The sequence below is a fragment of the Aulonocara sp. 'chitande type north' Nkhata Bay genome, linkage group LG11 (genome assembly GCF_057382095.1).
Source record: "Aulonocara sp. 'chitande type north' Nkhata Bay isolate Kocher_YH1m ecotype deep benthic linkage group LG11, A_spYH_male_GT1.1, whole genome shotgun sequence".
NCBI lineage: Eukaryota > Metazoa > Chordata > Actinopteri > Cichliformes > Cichlidae > Aulonocara > Aulonocara sp. 'chitande type north' Nkhata Bay.
In genome coordinates this window covers 23,427,260-23,445,386 of record NC_141354.1, presented here as the reverse complement: position 1 = coordinate 23,445,386, position 18,127 = coordinate 23,427,260, and the positions used below count along the sequence as shown (strand labels likewise).

Sequence of the window (18,127 nt, the reverse complement as noted above, 5' to 3'; positions counted from 1 at the left end):
CCTCTGACTGATATCTTTGAGTCCACTTGTCCTTTAAGAGGGGAAGGTTACCAGAAATCAATACAAGCTTGTTCTGAGTGGTCATATTAATCCAATGATGAGACATTTCTATCCTCTTGTGGGCAGGGCTGCCACTCACAGGGCAATGATCTTGGGTAAATGGTACGGCCTTTGTTGTCAGCATATCTCTGACACCATCTACTTCATCTAGTTCAAGTCCCCCCTCCATGATCTCGTCGATATCCAACCTGGAAAAAATACACAAAACAACATTCAGTTGCCTCGACGTGTAAACAAACCTAGAGAAGGGACACAAAAAGGACAGCATAAATACAGAGGAGAGAGGGAGATAAGAGAAGCTGGAGGACAAAGCTCCAGATCCGAACATCAGTAACTGACAGCCAAGGGGGAGAAAGAGGTCCCAGGATGGTTGATGATCCGGAACAGAGAGACCTGAGAGGAAGAGAAGAGGGAGCATCAAAGCAGTCGAACAAACACAAAGGTTATTCCAAATTTAACACCGCAGTTTTTAGCTGCCAAGAGTTAATGTACACTGGTCTCTGTGCTGCATATGCTGTCAAAAACGCTGATATCCAGCAGGTAAGATAAGACATTTGCAGCTTTAGTGAGTGCAGTTTCACCAGAGTGACAGGCCTTGGAAGCAGACTGGGGGGAAAAACGTTGAAAATGATTACTGTTTCCTGTGAGGGCGCACACACTACCAGTCAAAAGTTTGGACACACCTTCTCATTTCATGTTTTTATTTATTTTCATGTGTTTTTTGGATTCTCACTGAAGGCATCAAAACTATGAATGAACACAAGGAATTATGTAGTAAACAAAAAAGTGTGAAATAACTTAAAACATGTTTTATATTTTAGATTCCATAAAATAGTCGCACTGGAGCGGTTCGCAGCCGAGTGTGAAGCAGCGGGAATGAGGATCAGCACCTCCAAATCTGAGGCCATGGTTCTCAGCCGGAAAAGGGTGGAGTGCCCACTCCGGGTCGGGGATGAGTTCCTGCCCCAAGTGGAGGAGTTCAAGTATCTCGGGGTCTTGTTCGCGAGTGATGGGAGAAGGGAGCCGGAGATCGACAGACGGATTGGGGCTGCAGCTGCAGTAATGCGGACGCTGCACCGGTCCGTCGTGGTGAAGAGGGAGCTGAGTGTAAAAGCGAAGCTCTCAATTTACCGGTCGATCTACGTCCCTACCCTCACCTATGGCCACGAGCTGTGGGTAGTGACCGAAAGAACGAGATCGCGGATACAAGCGGCAGAAATGAGCTTCCTCCGAAGGGTGGCTGGCCTCTCCCTTAGGGTGAGAAGTTCGGCCATCCGGGAGGGGCTCAGAGTAGAGCAGCTGCTGCTCCACATCGAAAGGAGCCAGCTGAGGTGGTTCGGGCATCTGACAAGGATGCCCCCTGGGCGCCTCCTGGGTGAGGTGTTCCAGGCATGTCCCACCGGGAGGAGGCCCCGGGGCAGACCCAGGACACGCTGGAGAGATTATATCTCTCGGCTGGCCTGGGAACGCCTTGGTATTCCCCCGGATAAGCTGGAGGAGGAGGTGGCTGGGGAGAGGGAGGTCTGGGCCTCTTTGCTTAGGCTGCTGCCCCCGCGACCCGGCCCCGGACAAAGCGGATGAAGATGGATGGAAAATAGTCACTGTTCGCTTTGATTACTCATTTGCAGACTCTTGGCATTCTCTCACTGAGCTTCATCAAGTCGTCACCTGAAATGGTTTTCCAACAGTCTTGAAGGACTTCCCAGAGATGCTGAGCACTCTGCGGTCCACCTCATCCCAAAACATCTCCATTGGGCTTACGTCAGGTGACTAGAGGCGCAGCACTCCATCTTTTTGGTCAGTTAGCCCTCACGCAGCCTGGTGGTGTGTTTGGGGTCAGTGTTCTATTGAAACATAAATGACGGTCCAACTAAACTCAAACCGGATGGGATGTATGACGCTGCAGGATGCTGTGTTAGCCATGCTGGTTCAGTGTATTTTCAGTTTTGAATAAATTTCCAACAGTGTCACCAGCAAAGCACCCCAACACTATCACACCTCCTCATCCATGCTTCATGGTGGGAACCATGCATGTAGAGACCATCTGTTCACTTTTTCTGTGTCGCACAAAGACATGGCAGGTGGAACCAAAGATCTCAAACTCAAACAAACTACAGATTTAGACTGGTTTAATGTCCATTCCTTGTGTTCCTTGGCCCAAACAAATCTCTTCTGCTTGTTGCTTTTCCTTAGTTGTGGTTTCTTAGCAGCTATTTGACCATAAAGGCCTGATTCACACAGTCTCCTCTTCTGCACAACACAGCTGATGGTCCCAACCCCATTAAGAAGATAAGAAATTCCATAATTGAACCTTCACCAACCACACCTGTAAAGTGAAAACCATGTCAGATTACTACATCATGAAGCTCACTGAGAGAAGACCAAGGATTTGCAGCACTGTCAACAAAGCAAAGGGAGGTATTCTGAAATATAAAACATATTTTGTCATGGTCCGGGTGTGTGCTAGTGTGTCTCCCTCCGAGCCGGCATCTCCAACCCTGGGAGGGGCCTCTGTTTTCTGCTGATTGCTCGCGTCTGTGGGTGATTAAGACGGGCGACTCATAAGGCCAGCGCACTCAACCTTTCTTTGTCAGATTCTCAGCGAACCCTTCCACGTATGAAGTTGCCGGACGCAAATCTCTGCCGAAGAGCTCCCATCTGGACGCTGGACCACTTGCCAGTCCCACGGGTTGTTCACCCCGTTCACCTGCCTGCCTCCCTGCCTCAACGCCAGGAATTTCGGACCACTCACCCGGACTACTAACCCCTCCACGCCACTACAGACCACCCGTGGCAAGTAAGCAGTACTCAGGAAGATTCAGAACACACAGCTTGCCCATATTCCTCCCGAACCCTACCTGAACGTCTGTACTCTATTTTCAGTGACTCTTATCCTTTCCCCGGACCCAGGTTGACTCTCCCTCCAGCCCAATCCTCGGAGCAGCTGTTTTCCGCTGACGAATGACCAGATTGCTCACTTAGCTCAGGCTGCATAAACCTCTTAGGTTTAGTGGTTGTATTTAGCACTTGTGCAACTCACATTCCAGTTGTGAACACTTGTGGTGAAAATAAAAGTTGTCACTCAAACTACTTACATGCTGTTTGGCGCAGAGCAATTGAGTCCTTTTCCTTTTGAGACGGCCTCGGCCATGACATATTTAGAGTTTTTTATCAACTTTTTCTTTGCTACATAATTACATATATCTTGCTTCATATAGTTGATGTCTTCAGTATGTATCTACAATGCAGAAAGTTGTAAAAATAAAGAAAAAACATTAAATGAGAAGGGTTGTCCAAACTTTTGCCTGGTGGTGTACATTACCAACACATTCAAAAAGACATGACTGGTTGGTAATCAGTAACCAATAACAGAGACGGCTTAAGTCAAAGATACTGTAAACCACAACAGTTTCAAAGTTAGGAGGGAGTAGTTTCACATTTCATCAGTTACTGAATGCAGGTCAGAAAACTGCAAACTAATAACTAAATGGGAGCTTCAGGAGATCTTTAAAAGGTTAAGTTGGCACAACCATCTGATAAGTTTTTAAGCAAGCACCTATAAGACAACATTTGAAGTAAAGAAGTCTCAGAATTTGTTAAAGTCTATCTGCAACAGGATTCTTAACAGATCCTGCAGAAGCTGAGACAAAGCAATTTTATATATCTTTTATGTCAAAAGGGTGAGAAACTAAGCAATGGCTTCCCTTAAGTGTCAAAAACACACGATAAAGACAGAGAATTATGCTGTTCCAGCAACAAGCGGAGCACACTTATCATTCAGTTCAATTGAAAAAGTTTCTGTTTTCATTTACACCTTTTGTGCACCAGTCTCCTGCAGGCCTGTTAGACAGCAAGTGTACATATTTCTGCAAACCAGAAACCTGGTTCACCATCTTGCTTTAGGTAGGCAGAGATGCAAGTGAATATGGGGGGCGAGACTTTAGCTTCACTGCCTATCTCTGCTGTTAGACAGGCCAGGTGCTGGAGCAAATTCACAACAAGAGTCGTTAAAGCGTGTGCAGAAGTGTCACAAAGACACGCTAAAATCCCCTTCTGCAATTCATGCACGATGGGTGAAAGTATCAAGAAGGGCCAGAAAGGCTCATGAGTCAAAAGTACTCTTTTATTTACAGTCATATTACAAAATCCACACACCCACAAGGACAAAAAGTCACCAGTACAGGTTGTATAAAAATGAAATGACGTCCTCTTTCTTTTATCTCAGATTGCCAACCTTTCGCTGATTTAAGATCCTAATAACTGATCACTTGAATTTCCTGTGAAAACTCCCAAAATGCATTGCATCTTCTGTCGCTGCCTCATGCAGAAATAACCTCAAGCCGACTTGACTTGACTTTTTGGCCGATGTCAGACCAGGCACCACATCAAAAAGAAACAACAATGTTATGTGGCAGCCTTGTGGTCAGAATGCATATTGCGTTGAGACCACAGCATTTAATCTGCGATTCCAGCTAGGAACCTTTGCTACAAATCACTTACCCTCTCCTCTCAATTACTACTACGTCTGTTCTGTCCACATTTGAAAGAGAAAAATCCAAACCACTATACTATATAAGATATAACACAATTTAATGGTGGACTTAAACATGGCCACAGTCTTTATTAACCAGCTACAGCCAGCTGATTACCTGTTTGACACAGAGAACTTATAACCATTGCTGGATTTGTTCAAAACAGTAATACGTTGTATAAACTGCACTGTACTGTTTCATGTGAGAGATGCTAACATGCTACATGACATTTAGAATAGTTTAAATCCTAATTCTCTTTTTACTAACCTTTTATTTTGCCTTTTAAGTTGGTATTTGTTCTTGTGCTAGTGTCTACTCAGCTGTATTCTGTTAGTGCTTAGCAAAAGTTCACTTAAATGTCGAGCAGAAAAAAACTGTGACAGTACACCTGTGGTGGTAAAGTGGGCAACAAACCTTTTAAAAGTAATATACTTGAAAAACCAAAGAACACATATGATCAGAATACTGTGAAATTTTAGAAGCTTGAAGCAAAACTTTCATGTGATGCCACATATGCTTAGCACAATATGGAAAACGATGTAAGTGTGTAGCCAGGATGCTGACCTTTGTGCACAAGCCACCACCTAGTGGCTTGTCGGAATAAATGCAAGACACTTAGGTTCATATGATGCTGGTCTAATATATGGAATGAAAAGGTTGCTGTCAGTAATACACTTGTATTATATGATTTCATGATAGAAATCAGCCCTGTGTTTTGACAGAAAAGTACGTTTTGCTTTCCTTTAATAGTATTTTCAACATTCTAAAGGAGTGAAAAAAAATATTGAAATTGTAGAAAAAATACAACCTTACATCAAATTCGTCAAAAACATAACTCAATGACCCACCATATCTTCGTAATGAATCACTCAGATAACCATACCTGCCACTTTGAGCCTCAGATGCTAAGTCCTCTAAATGTATTTTAATCCTCTTTGCAATCAGTATGCTTCTACTTATCAGCTACCAGTTTAACAGATGTAGACACATCTTGTGACAGACCAAAACAGAACTTGTGTGATGACATCGAGAACACAACAAAGTAAAAGAACAAAAAAAATTTTTTTAAAAATGGAAGTGAATGGCTCCAGCTCATCCAGGTCACAGTCCTTGATGTTTCTGTTGGTAACCTGAGAGTCAGCATCTTTGAGAAACTGTTAGATGTGTGTCCTGATGAATTTAAGGCTTTCAGCCTCTCTACCGCTGTGTGACTGATGTATATTGGAGTGTCTTTTCCTCAGATAAGTAATGATCTTCTTGCCCTTCTCTACTTTTAGGGCAAGATTATTTTCCTGACACCGGGCCACCAGTCCTATCACTTCTCTATCCCGTCCCTACCAGTAATCGGCCCAATCACATATGCAAATGTTATCATTCTGGTATTGATCAGGTGGTGCACACACTCATATATGTGAAGACAGCATGTGGCAGTGTACTCAGCACGTGCCCCTGAGTAATACCAATGCTCACAGTTCTGATGTTTGATGTCTGGTTTTCAACTCTGACTGAGTGGGGTCTATCTTACAGGAAGTTCAGAGCTCAGTTACAGAGAAAGGGTGAGTCTGAGTAACAGCAGCAGCTTCTCAGAGAGTCTGACAGCATTAAATGCAGCTTCAGTCATTTCATAGCATTTTCACAGATGATTGGACTGATTCTGTATGCATGTGTGGTGGTGTGAAGGCAGAATACCGGTAAATGTGACTAAATGGTGTTGATAATGCCACCCAGGGAGGGGGTTACACCCCAGGAGAGATTACAGTAGCTAGTGCAAATGTTGTACCAGTTACAAAAGCCCACAGGCTTGTTATTAACAAGCAAAAGTAAGGACAAAACTACTCAAAGTGTAGAGCAGAAAAAAAACATTTTAGGTAGCAGGGCAGCCCTGCTACCTTGTTCTTTAAAACACTTTATTAATAAACATTATTTAAAAGGACAAGGTTCGCTGACACAGTGCTAGCCGAGTTAGTTAATAAAGTAAAAATAAAATAATGAAACGAAATGGTGGTGACCGCCCACTTGGGGAGGCAACCTACAGGAGGGAGTGCCACCAATTACTCACCTGTGTAGTCTCACTGCAAACCTCACTCCAATCTGAAAGGTGCAATTTACCCATTTCTTGATGTGTAAAATACCATAAAACAAGGAACCAGTCAATGTCAGTTTATATGCTTTTACTGACTGTGAAGCACTATGGTCAACTTTGTTGTTTTTAATATGTGCTACATAAATAAATTTTGATTCGATTTGATTTTTGATTAACAATAGTAAAACTACAACAAGGCTAGAACAAGACAGCAGCAGTGTGAGGCCTGTAACAAAAGAGGGAAAACTGTCATCTGGGGTCCACCCTACTATACACTAAATTGTAGATAACCCATGAGGATCCCACTTACCACCCTTTAACAGTTACACAAAATCATCAATTGTCACGGGAAATGAATCCAGTCTGTAATACCTAACAGCTTGTGAGCTTTGCCACCTTGAACAGTAATGAGTGCAAGTTGCGAGAGGTCAAGAATAGACCACAGATGTTCCTTATAACCGACTCTTGATTAACAGCAAAGGAAGGGGTGAATGTTCATGCTGTGTTCACAGACACCATGTATGAAACAACATGAACTAAATGTAACCCACTACAATCTACCCCTGGTGTTTGAATCGTTGTCCCGACGATTGACACTCACTGCCGAGGTCTAAACAGGGTAGATGTATTAGGCACAGGTGCCTGGGAGTTCACAGCCCCTGTTGTTCTACTTCCTATTGCCTGGGGCAGATAATGTCGATTCGAGTGCGTTCCAGCATTAGCACAAGTAGTCCTATGTGAAGAAGCAATATTGTTTTGAACACCAGCCGTAACTGGCAGCTGATCGGTGCAGACCAGCACCACAGAGGACGTTGAGCTTTTTGGCTCACTTGGTATGCAGGAGGTAGGGGCCACAGGCTCCTGAATCCTACACAACAAAAACTCAACAGGTAGCTGGGGATCTCAGTCAAACATCAGAGCAAATGGTGACTCACCAGTAGACTGATGCACTGTGGTGTTACATGTTATACGCATATGCATAAAGTAAAGAGTCCACGCTAGCCAGGACAGTCTTTTTGATCCTTTCAAAACACTTCATCACAATTGCCACTGTTATTTTAATTTAGGATTTTCCACCTTTGATTTTGATGTTATTTTAGTTTTCAGGGTGGAACATGAAGCATCCTGGCTGTACCATTACTGCTCATAAAAACACAGATCACAAACTCTGCCTCTCAGCAAAAGGTTTTAGATTGAGCTTAACAGTTTAAATGAGCCTGACACATCGGAAGTGGTCCAACAGCCAGTACAGAGGAAATTTAGCAAGGTTGTCACCCACACTGTTTTTCTGATGTGGTCTGGCATATGATTTGCTTCTTACATTTAGTATGGGTGTTAAGACACAAAATGTGCATCGCAAACCAGTTTCTTTTTTAATATATAGATGCCAAATATGTTCTCACATTGTATTTTATGCTGAGATAATGTTTGTGAGGGTTGAACCAAACTGTGATTGAGCTGTTTGTACAGTTTATTGTACGGTTAAACTCACTGGAGTTTGGACTTCATGTGCACACAAAGCACTTGTAACCAACTTATTGGCTGCAAAGTACAACAACTGACACAATTACACTTTGGGAATTAAGGCAAACAGAATAGCCAAAAGGAAAACCTACATTTCTGCTCTTCCCATATTTGCATCTTCATCATCCCACTTCTCATATACCGCCGTAATGATGTTGCTGTTGCACTCCTGCGCTCAAAACGCCGACAGTTCCGTCAGGACATGAAGTCAGCGTTTTATTGGGTGTCAGACTCCCCGCCTACCGGAGACAGCACTGAAAACATCGCTTTTCCTCCAGCTCTTATCAGAAAGGTGAGCTCAGATCACCTTTTGCGCTTTGTTGGGGAGGTTTTCCTGCACGCGGAGGCGGAAGACACTTGCACCTGCAAGATGAAACTAACTAAAACTTTCGCGGAGTTTCAGCTGGGCTGGCCTCACATGCATTACGTCTTTGTTGTGCTCTGTCTTTTTGCCGTGGTGTATAAATTAACAATTCTATTTGCGAAAAGAAGGGAAGCACTGCGGAACTTCCAAGCTTTTTGGGGGCCGCCGCCACACTGGCTGTTTGGACATGTTCTGGAGGTAACTGTATCAACACACTCGCAGCAGCTGTAACATGTGTAACCGTCCAGTAAAGCTGACCACACCATGTTGGAGAACACCATTCTGCAAACAGAGACACACAGTTGACAGCGTGTAAAGTCTGCCTGCTGTGATGTGTTTCAGTTGTACTTTTTCTCTTTCAGTTTAAACAAGATGGGACCGATATGGACAAGGTAGTGAAATGGGGTCAGGAGTACTCATATGTTTTCCCAATCTGGTTTGGCCCCTTTCTCAGTATCATCAATATTCAGCATCCAGATTATGCAAAAACTATCCTGACATCATCAGGTGTGAGAAATGTTTTACGTAGTTGTTGTGTTGATGCACATTTATAACTGTGTAGTAAAGTTAAAAGTCCCTAACACCATTTTTATTTGTTATGTTTCCTAACAGAACCAAAAGATGATTTTGTCTACCGGTTTATTGAGGGTTGGATTGGTAAGACTCATTTGTCTCCCTTCAACAGCATTTCAAGTGCAGAGTTGTTTGTTTAGCTGCTTTCCTCACCCGTGCACATGTTCTTCAGGAAATGGGTTGTTGGTGTCAGAAGGTCAGAAGTGGTTCCGCCACAGGAGGCTCTTAACACCAGGTTTCCATTATGATGTTTTGAAACCATACGTAAAATTGATGTCAGAGTCTGCTGAGACTATGTTGGTACGTTGAAGACAATTTAGTTGCATAATTGATAAATAAAATCAAAGTCAGCACGTGTCAGTAAATAGAAGTAAAGCAGGAGCAGTGTCTGTATCCTGCAGAGAGATCACATCTGTTCTCTCATTGTTGGCAGGATAAGTGGGAAAGTTATGCAAGCACAAATGAGCCTTTTGAATTGTTTAAACACATGAGCCTCATGACACTGGACAGCATTATGAAGTGTGCCTTCAGCTGCTACAGCAACTGTCAGACAGAGGGGTGAGCCTAGATGAATCTTTTTAAAGAGTCATTTACAGTGTCAGTTTTATGTTGAGTCTTTGGTTGTTGTAAATCTGCATTTAATGTTTGCCTCCTTTGTCATTTCAGTGGAACAAATGCATACATCAAAGCAGTTTATGACCTCAGTTTTCTAATTGATCTTCGGCTCAGAATGTTTCCGTACCACAGTGACCTCATTTTCCACCTTAGCCCACATGGTTTCAGATACAGAAAAGCACGTCAGGTGACCCTCAGTCATACAGGTAAGCTTTGCTTTGATTCATCTGAACCGTTGCCAAAAATCAGTGAGCCTCACATTATAGTGTCAGATCTACAAATGCTTACATTTTATATTCTTTTCTAAAGAGGAAGTTATAAGAAAGAGGCGAGAAGCACTAAAGGAAGAGAAGGAGCTTGGACAAATACAGGCAAAGAGATATTTGGACTTTCTGGACATCCTTCTCTTTGCAAGAGTATGTTATGTGTCATCAGTTTCAGCCTCTTACTTCAACACATTTCCCATTGTAGGATTTGCTTAATGTATAGGCAAGTCACAAACTGGGGTTTTCCTGCATAAAGGTCATACAGAAAATAAGGCAAGTGCCAACTTGAGATCGTGTCAGATATCTGAAGTACTGGCCTAAAGCTGAAATAGCATATGCATGCAGCAAATAAGCAAAGATGCATGCTGTTGCCAAGCTGCATGTTAATGTCCTCTGACACAAAGACGATGATCAGCCTTTTCATTCTTGTGAGCAGCAACCTGAATACAAAATCTCTTTTGTGTAGAGAATGATCAACACTGGTTAGTGTTTTGCCCAGTTTCTTTCCCAAAAACTTCTCTAAACGGCAGCTTGTAGGGGCTGTCTCAGCTAGCATGTTTATTCTCTTAGTAGACTTGGCTTCCTTTATGAGTATATCATAGCAAATTGTTGTCCTTGGCAGGAAAAATTAAAATCAATAATTAACTGCATGGCAGGTGTTTGCTTAAAAAACAAACAATTAGTGCTTTATATGGTTTAAGAAGAACAGCGGACCTTGATACTTGGCTGCTGAATAAATTCCCAATTTTATAAAGGTATCTGTATAAGGATGAATGTTATCCAGCTAAAGCTGAGTTGAAGTCGGGTGATGAAGTAATATAATGAGCCTGAGCAGCAAAAGTAACAAAGCACTTTTATTGAGAAGCCCAGTTAGAGTATAGTGCAGTCCATTCTGTCTTTCATCAACTGTAAATATCCTTTATTTCAACGCCAGGATGAGAACCAGCAGGGTCTGTCAGATGAAGATATGCGGGCAGAAGTGGACACCTTCATGTTTGAGGGCCATGACACCACAGCCAGTGGCCTGTCTTTCATCCTCTACTGTCTGGCCTGCAACCCAGAACATCAGAAGATTTGCAGGAAGGAGATTATGGAGGCCTTGCATGACAAGGAAACCATGGAGTGGTAGGCTTGTGAAAGGACAACATTGCAATAGGGAAACAAGTTGGTGCCATTCTGTGGTACCAAAACTTTATTAGGAGACATATAAACAAGATTTCTTATTAGTTGACTTCACTAACACTGCATGTTGGTCTCATTTTAAGGGAGGATCTCAGTAAAATCCCATACACTACAATGTGCATAAAAGAAGCTCTCCGCCTTTACCCCCCTGTACCAGGAATTGCCAGAAAAACCACCAAAACTGTAACCTTTTGTGATGGGAGAACAGTGCCTGCAGGTCAGTGATTTTACTCTGTTGTTATTATCAAAGAGTAAACATTAAATGTCTTCACTTAATAATGCTTTTGGAAACATTTCATGCTACATGGTAAACACAAACTCTTAACCGACGTTGTTTTTCTTTAGATACAAAAATTAAATTTTTTTACATTTCCATAAAGGACCTATATCGACTTAATACTTATTACTTTATTATTCTACAAGGATACGTTGGTATTATTTGATTGTATTGTCACATAGAGTTTCTTTTCTATAAACTAGTATAAATCTCTTAAACGTGTGGCGTAATTGCTTTGTCAGTTCTTCATTCTTCCAAATGGAAGTATTTAAATGTTGGCACCAGATTATTATCATATATATGGGCAGAAAGTACACCGCTGCCTACACATTACACTCACTGGAACTGCTCAGCCATGGGAATCCATGAGCCATGAAGCTCCAGGCACACAGTTTTTGTGCTGATGTTGATGCCAGAGGAGGTTTAGAGCTCTGCAGTTACTGAGTCAGCAGAGCGTTGGAGATTTTTATGCACTCTGCAACCTCACTGTACAGAATGGTGCACATCAGTTTAATGTTGGTTTTTGCTACAATAGTTATCCTTGGTCAGAAGGAGAGGCTGACATCCAGGGAGTAGATTGTAAGAGGTGGAGTTTATTTAGGTACAAGGAGATATGGCATGGTATAGGAGGATGTGGAGGGGTGATATGGTGTTGTTTCTGCGATCAAGAACAGGAAATACAGTAGAACATGAATAAAGATTAAACGGTAATAAAGCTGGCCACAAATTCCTCCACAACAAATTTGCTAAGGCAGTGCATCAACCTGATACTGCTTCTTAAGAGCAATCACATTTATTAAAGTACTACCCAATATGGGCCACAGAGATGACATTTTTTAGCCCCAGCGCTTCTCATGCCTCCGGCCTATCTTGATCGTGTAGGAACCAAAGCAATCAACTCCAGTTGACCAGAAAGCAGGTTTGTGGATCTGGAGTCTTCCTGTGGGCAAATCGGCCATTTTGGTGAGAATTTCTGGCAGTCTACACATTGTCTTTGATGTCTCCAGATTACTTGTCAACCTCTGATGATCCAATAAGTGCGCCCTATCTCTGCAAAGACATGCTCTGGACTAGGGTGCAACAAAATCACATCAAAGTACTGGACAAGGAGCTTAGTTAGTGGGTGTTCGGGAGGTAGCACAGTAGGGTGTATGGTGTCTGAGTCCAGACCTTCAGCACATCTCAGGTGACATCCAACCCTTATTAGGCCAGTAAGCGGATCATATTGAAGGCAGGGCGAACAAAGTTGACTATTTGGGGACAGAGGTTTTCCCTTCATCAGGGCCATCACATCTTCAGGGAAACATATTGAGCTGACTTTAAGATGGCTATCTCTGCTTCCACACGATCAGTGGCAGTCATTGGAGGAGAAGCTGCCCCGTGATGAGCATGGTAAGTGGCTTTCACAAGCTCCTCCCAAGATGTGAAGTTCCTGGGGCTGGAGTAAGAGACTTTGCCACTGTGACAAGGCCACATAACAACCCCTCATCTGAAGTCTCAGCCCTACCAGTAGGGCCAGTGCACTGAACTTTGTTGTATAAACTGGGGGCCCTGAGCCCAATGGCTGGCTGATGAAAGACTACAGAGTCCCTTCCCCCTTGTGATGTCATCAGCCAGGTTTTCCACTGACATGACATACCTCCACTGGTGAGAACCAGTGATCTCCTGGATTTCAGCAATTCAAGTCCCGACAAAGACCTTGTAATGGCAGAAATCAGACTGCAACCAACTCAGCACAGTAGTAGAGTCAGTCCACAAGATAGTATTTTGCAGCGGTAGAGTAAGCTAGGTTTGGAGAATCTTAGCAAGCTGCGCTCCAGTGAGAGCAGCACTGACTAACAGGTGGCATATAACACCTTGGTATGGTAATGCTCTGCAAGTATGGTAGCTCCTTCTTCCATTCTACCCAGGCGGCACAAAGGACACAGGTGACAGGTTCATCCCAGCCACATAGACTGTACAAGAATCTTCCCTCTAGTGGTATAGGGAAGGAGAAACCCTACAGGGTCATATTGGCTAGCAAACACCTTGTACGCATTGCGAAGAGTTGGTGCTGTGGGCAAGGTATCAGTGGGGCAATGCCAACATAATCCAAGCATCGACTCTTGTGGGTCAGCTTGGTAAGAAGTCAGCCAGAGCTCACAGCTGTCAGAACGGGCAGTAGTAGGCAGGTAGGACACCTCCTTTGGCACATTACTGGCCCACTGCAGTATTTCAAATCCTCCCATGCCCAGTAGTTGCCTTGTTTTGTCCAGGAGTTGTTTAGCTTGGTGTGGAGTCAGAAGCGACTGGAGACAGTTGTCCACATGGACACACAAATGGCAGTGTGGACAGATTCGTATACATCTTCATTCCCCCTCACGGTGGTGTTGCACATGCTGCTGTAAAGCATAAGTGGTGCAGCAAAGGCTGCAGGTCATGCCAAATGGTAACAGTCACCATTCATACACATTAGGTGGATCCTCCTGTTGTCCATCCCTCCAAAGAAAGCGAAGCAGAGGCTGATCTTTGGAAAGCAAACGTACCTGATGGAACATGGCCTTTATATCCCAGCTTATGGCCACCGCATGCTGGCGGAATCGGAGTAACACGCCAAGGAGCAAAGGGCTAAGCGTGGGACCTGGCAGCAGGCCCCACGCTGTAGCATGGGGCCTGGCAGGTGCAGTTGAAGACTAGGCAGGTTTTGTTGTTGTGATGCACAAGATGGCGTGGAATGTACCAGGATTTAGTTGAACCATTCACCTCCTCTGGAGTCAACTTTACCAAATTGCCAGCCTTCTCCACTGTCTTGAACTCCTGGTTGTATGTCTGTGCTCTGCTGGGGTCCTTGCATAGTTGATGCTTATTGGCTCTTTGAAGAGCCATGACAGCCTCTTGAGGTGCCTTCACCTGAGGAAAGTCTTTGCAGCGAAGCAATGGAGTAGCTAACTGTACCCGTTCTTTGATTCAAGGATATCTATTTCCTACTGGTCCTCCTTTGACCTAGTGACCTCCTTTTCATTTCTGAAAGAGAGGACATCAATTTGCCACAGCCTTTCAATATTTTTGTAGAGCTGTGGTGTCTGTGTGATGAAAGACGAGCATAAGCATGCCTGTTCATCCGCTGGATGTGGTAGACTTTTGGCGAGTCCCTGTAGCGCCCACCCCAGCTCAGTACAGACTGCTACTGGCCCTCCAGGTGGTCCCCGGATCACCGGTCAAACAGGAGTGAGAAGGTGCAGGTGATCTGATCCAATCAGGATCATAGGTTTCACCCGGCTGAAACCTTTGAAGGGAAGTCTTTGTAGGTGGCTGTACTTCTTTTTGAGTGTTTCCACTGGACAGGATTGCTCAGCTAGAGCCAGTTGTTCTGCTGTGAAAGCATTCAGTATTTGATGCCTCATCTTTGGCTTACCTTTAGTGGACACCTCCAATGATATGCTTCCCCCATTCAGCTGCAGGACATCCTGTCTAATGGTTTGTAGGGCCAGAACCTCATCTGTCTGGGCAAGGCCAAGGAACTTCACAGCAGCAGGCAATTTTATGGTTCTCTCTGAACCGTCATCCAGCACGGCAAGGTGTCCATGGTCCTCTTCCCATTGTGGAGTTGACTCTTACCACCTTCAACGTCACCATACCGGAGTGACTGGGATGGTCAACATAGATGACACTGGATGCAGTACACATGGTCAGAATATTGGGATTTTGTTCTTTACCCTTGGCAAGGACATGTTATACAAGGAGGTGTTGCTCACCACAAGTGCTGCAGGGTTTCTTAAGCGTGCCTTCAGCAGAATGATTCCAGCCACATCTCCAACATTTATTCTTATCTTTAATCCAGTCACTTGGGAACTTCAAGTGATCGAGCAAGATCTGATATTTATAATCTTCAGAAAAGTGCTTGTGAGGCCCAAGAACACTATCCAGTCCTTTCTTCAGTAAAGCAAAGTCTCTCTCCTTCCCAGAACTAAAACGGTGAGCATGGGCTTAGGAATGCCATAGGAGGATATGGTGTATGTTTGCTTAGTTTGTATGATAATGATCAGCTAGACACACCCTATAATCTTTTAATAATAATAAACTAAGTACACATTTCTTTCAAATGTAGGTTCTGTTGTTGGAATAAGTGTGTATGGAATTCACAGGAATGCATCTGTCTGGGAAAACCCTAATGTAAGTAAAGACAATTTTATTCCCAGCACAACTTACTACATGGAATACATCATCAAAGGAATCTATGATGAAATAAAATTATGAAGTTTTTCAGCACTCTGCTCAAAAGGCTGCAAATAATTTATCAAATAACTGAAGAAGCAATCATGAAACTGGTGCATTAAATTAATTACTAGTGCTGTATTTGCTGAGGTGGGTAGGTCCCTGGTGCCAAAGTGGACCTCAGGACAGATTCAAGCTGGTTTAATGACTTACTTTATTATGTGTCAGAATGCAGTTTTCTCTGCGCAAGTGGTAAGAGTGATAAGGTTCAGAAAACAAGTAATAGACATAACACTGCTCTCTTTCTTTGTCCTGTATTACATTAGGTCTTTGACCCTCTGCGTTTCCTACCAGAGAACATTGCCATGAGATCTCCTCATGCTTTTGTGCCCTTCTCAGCTGGGCCAAGGTTTGTCCTCACCTGAAACTATATCACTGTATAGAGACTGCTTGTAGTAGTCTCAAGTATGTGAATGTGTAACTTAGTACTGACCCCATTTACATCAACACAATAAAAACTGGTTTTATGATGGGCTAAAGCAAGTAGGGGAAAGGGTGAACTCACTGTAATCTAAGATTGATCCCATTTAAAATGCAAGCACCTTTGGCCCTGAATGTTAAAAAATAACATACTATACTCATCCCTACTATTCATATTCCTCATGTCCTAATCTCAGAAGGATCAAACTATTTTCATCATTTTTCAGTTCTTTAGAATATTCACTTGTATATTTCTTACATTTAATATTTTCCTCCCTCAGAAACTGCATCGGTCAGAACTTTGCTATGAATGAGATGAAAGTGGTGACAGCTCTGACACTGAAGCGATACCAGCTCATAGCAGAGCCCACTATGAAACCCAAGATCATCCCCCGACTGGTTCTCCGCTCACTCAATGGCATCCACATCAAGATCAAACCTTTAGACGCAGAGAGCTAAAGTGCACTAACTGCAAGAACTGCTAAAAATTACTGTATTTAGAAAGTAAATAATTTATGTTGATTTGAAATACTTCTACTATGTAACAAGCTTTTATATATATATTCATGGACTCTGTCGTGCAATTTATGTTTTTGGGAGAAATTGTCATAGAGAATATGTGTCACAATACATTGTATATAATTTCCCCAATTTTGGGTTGTTTTTTTTCTTACAAAAATAACAGAGATTACAAATACAAATACATAAATATGTCCTCATTCAAAAATGTCTTGTGAAACCTGCATTGGCTTATGGGATGATGATGTCACAATGAAAGTGACATCATCACAGTGAAAATGTAAGCAGTAAAAGTAAAAAGCCGTCAACAAAATGACCACAAATTCAGATACCTGAAAATTCTACTTAAGCACAGTAATGAAGTATTTGTACATCGTTACTTCCCATCTCTGCCTAGTGGTGGCTCAGGTTCGCAGTATCAGTTTCTCAATGACAAGATCTCCACTCAGATTAAAGAAAAAAAAACCCTCAGCTGGAAATGGCAGTGGTAACATAACCATTCTTATTAGCACGACCTAAATCATCTGCACACCAGGGATGTTCCTGGCAATTAATTGCTTAGTCAACTAAACGAGGGGGGATAGACTAACCAACTAGTCTCAAACTAAGAAACACATAAAGTTAAATTTGAAAACCATTTAATGGAAAGTTTCAAAATAAATGATATGAAAACCATTTTAAACTGTTTTTTACATTCTTCAGTAATGAATCATGTGGCACCTTGCATTGTGCATTATCAACATTACACATTATACTCCAGAAAATTCAGAAGAAAAACACTTAAAACAAACCGATGTTATATATGAAATGAAAACGTAACTATAACAGATGTTCACGTATTACTAAAATATGACAAGTTAACATTGGAAAACAAATAAATTGCAACTGAAAGGGCCAGAACTGAAACGATTTCAAGTACTTACAGTGGGGCAAAAAAGTATTTAGTCAGCCACCGATTGTGCAAGTTCCCCCACTTAAAATGATGACAGAGGTCAGTAATTTGCACCAGAGGTACACTTCAACTGTGAGAGACAGAATGTGAAAAAAAAATCCATGAATTCACATGGTAGGATTTGTAAAGAATTTATTCGTAAATCAGGGTGGAAAATAAGTATTTGGTCAATAACAAAAATACAACTCAATACTTTGTAACATAACCTTTGTTGGCAATAACAGAGGTCAAACGTTTACTATAGGTCTTTACCAGGTTTGCACACACAGTAGCTGGTATTTTGGCCCATTCCTCCATGCAGATCTTCTCGAGAGCAGTGATGTTTTGGGGCTGTCGCCGAGCAACACGGACTTTCAACTCCCGCCACAGATTTTCTATGGGGTTGAGGTCTGGAGACTGGCTAGGCCACTCCAGGACTTTCAAATGCTTCTTACGGAGCCACTCCTTTGTTGCCCGGGCGGTGTGTTTTGGATCATTGTCATGTTGGAAGACCCAGCCTCGTTTCA

At 42.8% G+C, this 18,127-nt stretch overlaps 1 protein-coding gene across 1 annotated transcript; it reads left to right on the top strand.

The window, feature by feature from the left end:
* Positions 1–8,386: 8,386 nt before the first annotated feature.
* Positions 8,387–17,325, top strand: LOC147318971 (cytochrome P450 4B1-like). Its single transcript, XM_086311203.1, has 12 exons — positions 8,387–8,761; positions 8,926–9,070; positions 9,176–9,220; positions 9,309–9,436; positions 9,570–9,694; positions 9,803–9,957; positions 10,061–10,167; positions 10,952–11,142; positions 11,283–11,416; positions 15,564–15,628; positions 15,997–16,079; positions 16,432–17,325. Exons 1-12 carry the CDS (start codon positions 8,402–8,404, stop codon positions 16,607–16,609), a joined length of 1,716 nt encoding a protein of 571 aa, XP_086167329.1. The 5' UTR covers positions 8,387–8,401; the 3' UTR covers positions 16,610–17,325.
* Positions 17,326–18,127: the final 802 nt, after the last annotated feature.

Bases quoted from the DNA above. Each gene is read 5' to 3' on its own strand.
- LOC147318971 (XM_086311203.1), top strand. From the start codon at position 8,402: ATGAAGTCAGCGTTTTATTGGGTGTCAGACTCCCCGCCTACCGGAGAC. The intron at 9,695-9,802 runs GTGAGCCTAGAT...TTGTCATTTCAG, and splicing joins AGCAACTGTCAGACAGAGGG to TGGAACAAATGCATACATCA. The intron at 11,417-15,563 runs GTCAGTGATTTT...TTTCAAATGTAG, and splicing joins TGGGAGAACAGTGCCTGCAG to GTTCTGTTGTTGGAATAAGT.